The following is a 9,921-nucleotide window of genomic DNA, read 5'->3' as shown; positions in this document are numbered from 1 at the left end:
AGCACTTTTTTTCCCCCGCCCCAGACAGGGTTTCTCCTTGTAACACTGGCTGTCCTGGAACTGTCACTGTGGACCAGGCTGGCCTCGAACAGAGATTCGCCTGCCTCCGCTTCCCAAGGAATTAAAGGCGTGCGCCACCACCGCCAGACACAGTAAGCACCTTTAACTGATGATACATCTCCCCAGCCCCTTGTTGAGTGTTTTTTTTTTTTTTTTTTTAATTAAAAAAAAAAAAGACTTGGGTAGGTTGGGAGTGAGCACAGGTTTGGTCATGAACTCATAATCCTCTTGATCCGGGCCCTTTTGAATGTTGGGATTACAAGCATACAGTAGTGTAACCCAGCTCATTTGAATCTTTTGATGAGGGTGGGAATCTTGATTAAAAAAAAAAAAAAAAGATTTTTTTGCCTCTGAGGATTTGCAAAATTCTATTAAAGAGGAAAAACCGAGTCCTGTGCTTTATTGGGCCTCTTGTTTTTTCATGTAGAAACTCTTAAGAATCATACTCTTGTCGGATCCCATCCTACAGGTGCCTGGCAATGTTTCAGTAGAGTATGGGTCCAGATGTGACAGCATGTAACAGGGATTTAAGCATGGGGTAGAGGAAGAACAGAAGTTTCACAAATCATTGTTAAGAAAACACGTAACCAGTCACCAAATTCAAGAATGAAATACTCTACTAAGTGAGGGGATGGCAGGAGTCAGCCCCCTGTGTGTGTTGTTCGTAACCCCCTCCATAAAGAAAGGAGAGAAATGGTGTCTGGTCTAAACGCCAGCTTTCTCCTTGCTAAGCCAGGATGTCACAGCTACGGAGATGGTGACATGCCGTGGAGTCCTTCAGCGAACCGGTTTCCGTGCTTCTCTGCTTTTAATAGCTACTCTATTTATGTTTTGCTACCACTAATTAAATGACAGCATAATGAATACAAGAAATCAGCTGAAATATGAGTCTGTTAAAATGTATAGGCAAGGCTATTTATGAACTTTCTGCCTAAAAGAAAAAAAGGTGGATGGTACCTCCAAGTCCTCAGTTTCCATATGCTTTTAGGTTTTTGATCAATAATATAATCACAGCTATGCATTAGCGTTAGGGATCCACATAATGGGCTGATTCAGCGGCTACACACAATGGCAGAGGCCAAGATTAGAAAAACAAGATTGAACACGTTCCTTCTGGAAAGTGTACAGAGCATCTCCCTGCACTTTCAAAAAAATGGGACACCCAGTCCAGTCGCTGTAATTAAGAATCCAGCTCTGTTTTCTTGTGAAATAAAGCAGAGGGTGCCTTTCAATTTTATCTGCAGTTTTAGTCATCCATGTTTGAGTTTCAAAAACTCTGGTAATCTTAAGGATAGATATTTATAATACAGTCTATAAAGCCCTTTACAGATTAATGCCATGGATGATAATATATTTTTAGTATAAGCTTCTTACTGCTGTGAATCAGAAAAGCCAGCACTTGAGGAGAGTTGATGATCTTTTTTAGCATAATACATAAATTATTCTATTTTTATGTTTAAAAATCAAAGAGGAGATATTTGAAAGAACATATTCAAGTCCTCAAGTTAGTAACATTTTCAGATTAACTGTATAAATTATGATTTTACTTCTCCCTGTACTGCATAGTATTGCATATTTTTTTTTTTAATTTATTTTTTGAGACAAGGCCCCTCCCTCTATTATGTAGTCCTGGATATCCTGGAACTTGCTCTGTACACCAGGTTGGCCTTGAATTCACAGAGCTCCACCTGCCCCTGCTTCCTGAGGAATTAAAGGTGTGCACTTGTGATTCTAAAACAATCATTTTCTTGAATCACCTGTTTGACATTATGTGGTAATTTGAAAATGTCTTATTTGAAAACAATATAGTCAATATACTTCATGTTAAACTTGCTTTAATGCAGAAATTTGTGTCAGTTAATATGCCTCAATTTTGAAAGCTCTGGAGAACACAGTTCTTACTGGAATGTGGTAGTACACGCCTGTAATCCCAGCACTCAGGAGGTAGACACAGGAAGGTTAGCTCAAGGCCAGCTGGGCTTCTTATAGGGTTTGAGACTGGCTAAGGCTGCATGAGGCCCTATCTGAAAATAACAAATAAATCTAGTACTTGATTTCTGAATTACTAGATTTTGATGGCTTTCAATAACTTTATTCTTCTAAAATATTAACTACAATATTAGATAATTGTGCCTTCTGTTGTTTATTGTACATTTTCTTAAATATTAATGGTAGTGTTCTTTGGGTGGCAGAAATATGGCTGAATGTTTCTATTTTTCTGTTATTTGCCAGTCTAAAAGTTTTTAAAAGGTATGTTACTTTTTAATGCTTTTTAAAAACCTTTTGAGAAATGGCCTCATTATGTAACCCTGGCTAGCCTGGAACTCACTATTTAGCCCAAGCTAGCCCCAAACTTCTGGAAACCTTCCTTCCTCAGCCTCTAAATGCTGGAATTATAGATGTGCCTATGAGCAGTCAATACTGTTTTTATAATAAAAACAAAACATGTTGAATTGTTATTTTAAGTTTGATGTTCCTATTTTTGTTTTTTGTTTTTTTTTTTTGAGACAGGGTTTCTCTGTGTAGCCCTGGCTTTCCTGGTACTCACTCTGTATGTAAGCCAGGCTGGCCTCAAACTTAGAGATCCTCCTGCCTCCGCCTCCCGAGTGCTAGAATTGAAGGTGTGCACCATCACCACCACCTGGCTCATATGTTCTTTTATGAAGATCATATTAGCAGTACAATTGTCTTCCTTGGTTATTCTGTGGAAACAGAATTCTGGAGAATTCAAAGCTCTGCCCTATATAAGCATTCCATATTTTGTGCATAGTGTTTCGTATCTTTTGGGTGGCGGTAGTGGTGGTAGCATCTTACTCTGTGTACCCAGGCCAGGCTGGAATTCATGGCAGCCCTCCCGTGACACCCCCCCATCTTAATGTTGCTGAGGCTGTATGGTTGGTTGGTAACTACATCTTGTTTTAATTCCCACGCTCTCCACTGTCTTTTCTGAATTTCTCTCTGGTTTCATCTGTTCTTTGCCTTAGTTTAAATCTCTACATGCCAGCATTGTTGAGAAGGACTCATATTGCTGGTTTCCTTGCCTCTGTCTGGCTTTAATCCATTCCAGTTCCTGGTCCACAGGGCCAGCTTACCTTTCCAGAGACTTTGGTTGCCTTCTCCCTATCAGGAATATCACTTAAGCTCCTTACACAGCCAGTAACGGTGTGTATGTGTGATTTAATGCTCCTTACCTTTCCAGTTTTACCTCCTGCCTCACTTCACATTCTTGCTTTTGGCCCCGCATTCTTGGCATTCCTCAGGTTGCTATCCCTATTACTCCCAACTTTCTGCCAGCTTTGCTCCAACAGATCCACACCTTTTCTCACACCTCAACCTAGAAAGGTTTATGCCCCCTCTTTTGAGGCCCAACAAAATCTTTCACAAGAGGTTAATCACTTTTATTATAGTTAAGTTTGTTCCCAAAGTTGACATCTTTATTAATTTTTCCATTTTGTAATGCACAAAAGATTTAAGTAGTTCTCAGACTCTGCTCCTTCTATAAGTATATCAAAATTCTTGGGGTTTAAAGAATAATTTGGCCAGGCCATGGTGGTGGTGGTGGTGGTGGTGGTGGTGCACACCTTTAATTCCAGCACTCGGGAGGCAGAGCCAGGTGGATCTCTGTGAGTTCGAGGCCAGCCTGGTCTACAGAGTGAGATCCAGAACAGGCATCAGAACTACACAGAGAAAATCCTGTCTTGAAAACAAAACAAAACAAAACAAACAAACAAAAAAAAAGAATAATTTGGCGTTTGTGTATTTTTAAGGAATACACAGCACAATAGAAATAAACTGTCTACAAATGATCACTAAATATAAAAAATTCTAGGTACCAATATTAATACATTTATTATTAATTTGAGTAATCGCCTCATCTACCGAAGTGTAAAATGATCTTCGTTACTTATTAACCCAGGACAAATGAAACAATTCCTAAGGATAAAATGAACATTTCCATAGTATTTAATTAATTAATTAATTTTTGGTTTTTTTGAGACAGGGTTTCTCTGTGTAGCTTTGGCTGTCCTGGAACTCTGTAGACCAGGCTGGCCTTGAATTCACAGAGATCTACCTGCCTCTGTCTCCTGAGTGCTGGGATTAAAGGCGTGTGCCGCCACTGCCTAGCTCCATAGTATTTCTAATTTTTCTTTTTCTTTTTTTGACTTTTCAAATCTGGGTTTCTGCATGTAGCCTAGGCGTCCTGGAACTCCCTCCGTAGACCAAGCTGGACTTGAACTCAAAGATCTCACTGCCTCTGGAGTGCTGGGATTAAAGGCATGTACCATTACAACTAGCTCTAATTTTTCTTTTTAACATAGGGTCTGTCTTCATAGCCAATTCTGGTCTTGAACTTGAACTCATGGCAATCCTCCTGCTCCAGCCTCCCAAATGCTACCATGCCCAGCCCTGCAGGTTTTATGATGCTGTCTTGCAGTTCTTGGATTGATTGCATTTCTAAGTAAGCACTCTACCACTGAGCTACATCTCAGCATCCCCTCCCCTCAAACTCAAACTCTCTGGGGCTTCTAGCTCCAAGTAATTCACTTATAAACAGTTCTGACCTATAGTTTTAGAGGGGAAAAGTATTGTTCCGAACACATTCTGTAGGACTATCCTGTGTTGTAGTTTCTTGCCTCATTCTTCTAGTTAATCCATATACCTAATGTTATAAGCTGGGAGAAACTTAGTGCAGTGTCCCATAGCACACCAGAAACCAGGATCTCTGGAGTGCCTGTTAAAACCAGAGCCGCCTGGGGCTCACAGGAGCTGGCTGAATAATAACACATACATTTGCCAATAGACTCCTAGGCATTTTAGTTTAAGAAACTATTGGCCAGGGATGTTGGTACACTTTCAACTTCAAGGCCAGCCTGGCCTGCATGAGACCGTCATAAGCCCCCACGCCTCGGACAAAAAAACCCTTAAAACAGTACCTAAGCATGATCTGTCACCTGGCTACTTAAATGGCTGTAACAATCACCTGCTGTTCAATGTGAGGAAAAGGTGAAATAGACCAGACACATGCTCAGTGTTAAAGGTGGAGACTATTAACTCAGCTAACCCAAGGCCAAACTCATAATTGTGTTTGACCATATGCCTAAGATAATTTATTTTAAAACATACAGCCTAGCTGTCCTCAAACTATTCTGACAGGGTTCCATGTAGGACATTAACTTGCTACTGCTAACCCAACACTCATTAGGTAACATGTTTGTGGGGGGCCATCCCACCACTTTTCCCCAGGGTACTCTTGAGCAGGAGCAGCAGGAAATATTAGAAAGAAATACAGCTAGAGAGAGACAGACAGAAACACAGAATAGTCCAAGGAGGGCCTGGATCCTTATCCATCGGCCCGACTGTCTCTGCCAAAAGGCATTTAAAGGAATGCCAAGGGGTGGAGCAAAAGACCTCCCCCCAGCACAGCCAAGTGCAGACCATCCCAGACACCTGGCAACCTTCCCTGTAGTCAAACCATCCCCTTATACAGCTCTGCTGTGTCAGGCAAACTCAGATCTCACAAGGAAATGTCTGTGGTCTTCAACAGATGTTCTAAATATTCATGTATTAGTTCACTTAATCCTCATAACAGCCCTCCAAAGTAGGCAATTCTCTTAGCCAGTGGTGTTTTGTTTTGAGAAAGGCTGGTCGTGAACCCGAGTATCCTTGAACAACTTCTGATTGATATTTACATCCCAAGTGCTGGGATTATAGTGTGCCCACCATGTCCAGTTATGAGGTGTGCAGGACTGAACCCAAGACCTCCCTGCAATCTAGGCAAGCATTATACTAAATGAACTACATCCTCAGGCCCCACTACTGAGGTTTACAGAAAATAACAAAAACAAAACTGAGGCAGAGACATCACGTACTTTGTCTAAAGCTACTAAGAATTTGGTTTGGAATTCAAGTGGCCTAATCAGTTTGCTGGTAAACATGGTTATCCTAAGAGATGAAGAAAATGAAACTCAAGTCAACTAACTCAAAAATCACCCAGGAAATTTTTGAATTTTTTTTCTACTTAATCCAAACAGGAAGGATGGAATCATGCTCTGAAGCCAACAAGACTGGGTTAAAATCATGCCTGTGATGCCTAATAGCTTTGTGACTTTGAAAAATTATAATCCTCTTCACCTCAATTTCCTCATCTTCAAAAAATGTGAATAGTAGGGCCAGTGAAATGGGTCACTGGGTAAAGGCACTTGTCCCCAAGCCTTGGTTCAATTCTTGGAACCCTCATGGTGGAAGAGAACCAACTCTCACAAGTCATCCCTTGCATCTTACGCACCTAAAATGGCATGCACTTCTGCTGTTGAAGAATAAGGAAATACATACTAATAATGTGCTCAGGAAATTATCTTAGTAAGTACCTTTTATTTCTAAGAAAAATAATTTGGCAAGTGTGCTCCACTGGGGAAATAGCCGTCAGAGGTTAAGATAATAAATATTAAGTTGGTTTGTTCAGGTCCCAAGCAGGTGTCCTTAGCAAGTTAACCTCACATAATTTCAGCTGTGTGGGGGCAGGGTACCTTGGTGTCTTCCTCTATCCCTTTCTGCCTTACTGCCTTGGTAGGTCCCCTGCTGAGCTGGAAGCTCGTTTTGGGCTAGGCTGGCTGGCCAGTGAGTTATAGGGATCCACCTGTCTCCACTTCCCAAAATTGGGAATACAGAGCCAAATAGCCATGTTTGTTTTTGTTGTTGCTGGGAGTTCAAACTCAGGTCTGAATGCTTGCAGAACAAAGGTTCTAGCCCACTGAATAACCTCTTCAACCAAGAACTGCAGCTTCCTCATCTTTGATATTAAGACAACCATACCTACCTTTGTTACCGTAAGGATGATAGGCAGTTTTACACAAGTGTAATCTTAAGAAATTTTTAGCAAACTGAGAAGCACAAATAGCAACCACAGTAAATCACCAGCAGAGGGGATATGGAATTTTTACCTTATTCACTACAAAAAAAGATTATTAAAAATACAATTGGTGTAATTAAGGCATCTTTCCCATTTTGTCACATTCAACCAGTTACTTTTACCACAAATGTATGGAATCCATTTTAACATCAGACCCACATATATATCCTGCCCCAAGAATTACAATTGTAATTGAAATCTGTCAGGTCTTTTTACAGGCTATCATAGAAAAACCGTGACTGTCAAAGATGTATTCTTTCCATATGTAAACTTACATAAACGTGCTTTAACCTTCATTGACACTCAACTAGCTGGGAAAGTTTTCTAGGCTAATATTTGCTAAAATACTGGCATACTTCAACACAGTATTTTGTTTTTCCTTCCGACCATAATTTCCACAATTCTTAGGACTTTCATGGGCAAATAAAGCAGTAGCCCAGGGCTGGAGACGGCTCACTGGTAAGGGTGCCTGGTTAGTTATGCACAGTCTTCAAATTTGCAGCACCCAGTACAAAAGACCAACCAAGAAGCCCAAAGCAACACCCTCCATTTCCTTGCTGACAACAAATTTTAAACTTATAATGAAAACTAGGCATCACATATTAACACAATCACTTTAGTTCAAAATACTTTTATTGAGCTAAAATAATTGCCAAAAACTAGGCCAAAGAGTAACTTTACTTAAGCTTAATGCTCTTTTTAACTCCGGCACGAATGCCAGACAGTTCACCACTATAGCGCTGTTCTTCTCTGCGAACTTCACGAACCTGGCCTCGCCTTCGAATTTTGGCTCTTCTGAACTTTTCCCTATGTTTCACTCGGGGGTTCCTATCAATCTTCTTCCTCCTGGGCGTAAGCCCCCTGTTTTTAGCAATCTGGTAGGTAATGGCTCTCTTTGCATTCTGCTCTTCGAGAGCCTGTTCTTCAGCATTATTTTCTTCTTTCTTTCTTTTCAACTTTTGCCGGTCTTCCATTTCCTTAGGGTATCTTAGTGCCGCCTCATCAAGATCAGGGTCATCAGGCAGATCAGCAGCAGCAGCAGCAGCAGCAGTCTGTGAAACAGGCTTCGGCTTGGTTTTGGTTAATTTTGCTTTTGGATTCAGTTCTTTCTTTACAGCACCATCCTTGGCTGTGAGCAGGTGACGGATTTCGGAGGACAGTTTCTGATCCACAACTGACAGCTCGTTGATCAGATTTCTGTAGGTGACGAGCCTTTCTATAACAGGATGTCCATGTGCGGGAACTCTCCTGGCTTTTAAGATCAAATAGAAGCTGATGTTGGCGCAGTAGTTCAAGTAGAGGTTATACTTGGTCCTCAGGTACTGGCTTCCTTTTCCAGGGGGAATGACTCCTTTCTCCACCAGCTGTAACAACGGCTCTAACTCATCTTTCATCTCGGTCAACTTGACTTTGAGGTCTTCTATCAGCTCCAGGAGCTCTGGTGATTCTTTTCTCAACATTTTCAGCTTCTCTTTGACCGAGACTTTAGCCAAATCCTTCACGACCCGAGTCTCAGCTTCCTCTACCTGGGGCACTGGTTTTGCAAAGGCCTCCACCCAAGCGACTCCAAAATCATCCTCTTGCAGGGCTTGGGCCATGCGCCGCTGAATTACCTGTGCCTCCTCCTCTTCCTCTCTTTCCTCCTCCTCTACTTCTTGCTGACTCTGACGGCGTCGGGATTTGGAACCATAGTCTGTATCATAATAAAGCTTTTTCCTCTGACCCCAGGACAAGCTAGGATCCACAGAGGCCTCAGCCTCACTTTGCACGGAGCTCCCACCATCATCGTCACCGTCATCGTCCTCGCCATCCTCCTCGTCCTCCGTACTCTCTCCATCTTCCTCGTCTTCATCATCAATATCTATGGCTAGCACCTCTTCCTCCTCATCACCATCCTCCTCCCCACTGTCGACTTCGTTCCAGCCTTTAGCCAAGACTGCCCGAGATCGCGCTTCATGGAACTCATCTACCTGATCCTGGTAGTAGCTGGAGTCCCCTGGAGAGGGCGGCGACTCTAAATCGTCCTCATTTTCGTCCGTGGCGGGGCGACCTGCCTTGGCCCGCACAGCTGCCCACTGGGCCGCTCCACGCCGCCGGGATCTCTTCACCATGGCTCTCACGCCGTCCGGTGTCCCCCAGCGACGCGGCGGTTTCCGGCACTTCCGACCTCGGCGCAGAAACGACAGTCCCCGCAACCGGAGGCTTTCAACACCAAACGCGCTCCGCGCCGCACGAGTCGCCGAGCACCGGATCCGCGGCTGGGAAGGCCGCTTCCTTCCGCTCCCAGGATGCTCTCCGCGCAGCGCGCGAGCCCGGACTTCCGCTCGCCCCCGTAAACCGAGCCTCACCGTGCCCTCTTAAAGCCAGTCGGTTCCGGGTAGAAACGGTGCCGGGTGAGGACATTCCGTTCCGCCGAGCCTTTGGCGGCGACTTCCGTGCTGTCTCGGGCGAGCCTGGGCGTGGAGCCGGCATCCCGTCCGCGCGGCGAGGCAGCTCCCGGCCGGCAGAGGGCGCCGAGCCTCTGCGTCACCGTGTCGGCCGGGCGCCCGGTGGGCCGCGCTAGAGAGTCTTCCCGCTCACGGTTTGTTCTCTGCGCTCGCCCGCTCGTCCGCACGGTCGTTAGGTTGTTTTCACCCCCCGCTTCTGTCTTGACTTTGGAAGCAGGGCCTCGCCCTGGTATCCAGGCTAGCCCCAGCCTCCCGAGCGCCGGGGCTACACCGGCTTGGTTCTTTTTTTTTTTTTTTGGTGTTCTGGGAAAGACTCGTGGAAGCGCTCCGGGGCTCACCTGTTAAAGGATTTACGTGTAGGGTCGAATTACAGTACTTAGTGACGGTTCAGGGTGTGTTCTTCAACACTGACCTCGCACCACACACGCTGGGCGGCGTGTTAGGCCCTGAGAGAATGACAGTGGCCAAAATAGGTGATTTTCCCGAGCTTGGAGATCTTGTGGT

General features: G+C 44.0%; 1 protein-coding gene across 1 annotated transcript; it reads right to left on the bottom strand.

Annotated features, from left to right (window-relative positions):
• Positions 1–7,585: 7,585 nt before the first annotated feature.
• On the bottom strand, positions 7,586–9,266 carry Utp3 (UTP3 small subunit processome component). The gene has a single exon (XM_059275211.1). The coding sequence runs from the start codon at positions 9,079–9,081 to the stop codon at positions 7,648–7,650; it is 1,434 nt and encodes a 477-aa protein (XP_059131194.1). The 5' UTR covers positions 9,082–9,266; the 3' UTR covers positions 7,586–7,647.
• Positions 9,267–9,921: the final 655 nt, after the last annotated feature.

Source organism: Peromyscus eremicus, chromosome 10 (genome assembly GCF_949786415.1).
Source record: "Peromyscus eremicus chromosome 10, PerEre_H2_v1, whole genome shotgun sequence".
NCBI classification, from domain to species: domain Eukaryota; kingdom Metazoa; phylum Chordata; class Mammalia; order Rodentia; family Cricetidae; genus Peromyscus; species Peromyscus eremicus.
The sequence above is the reverse complement of the archived record's forward strand: the minus strand, read 5'-3'. Positions and strand labels throughout refer to the sequence as shown.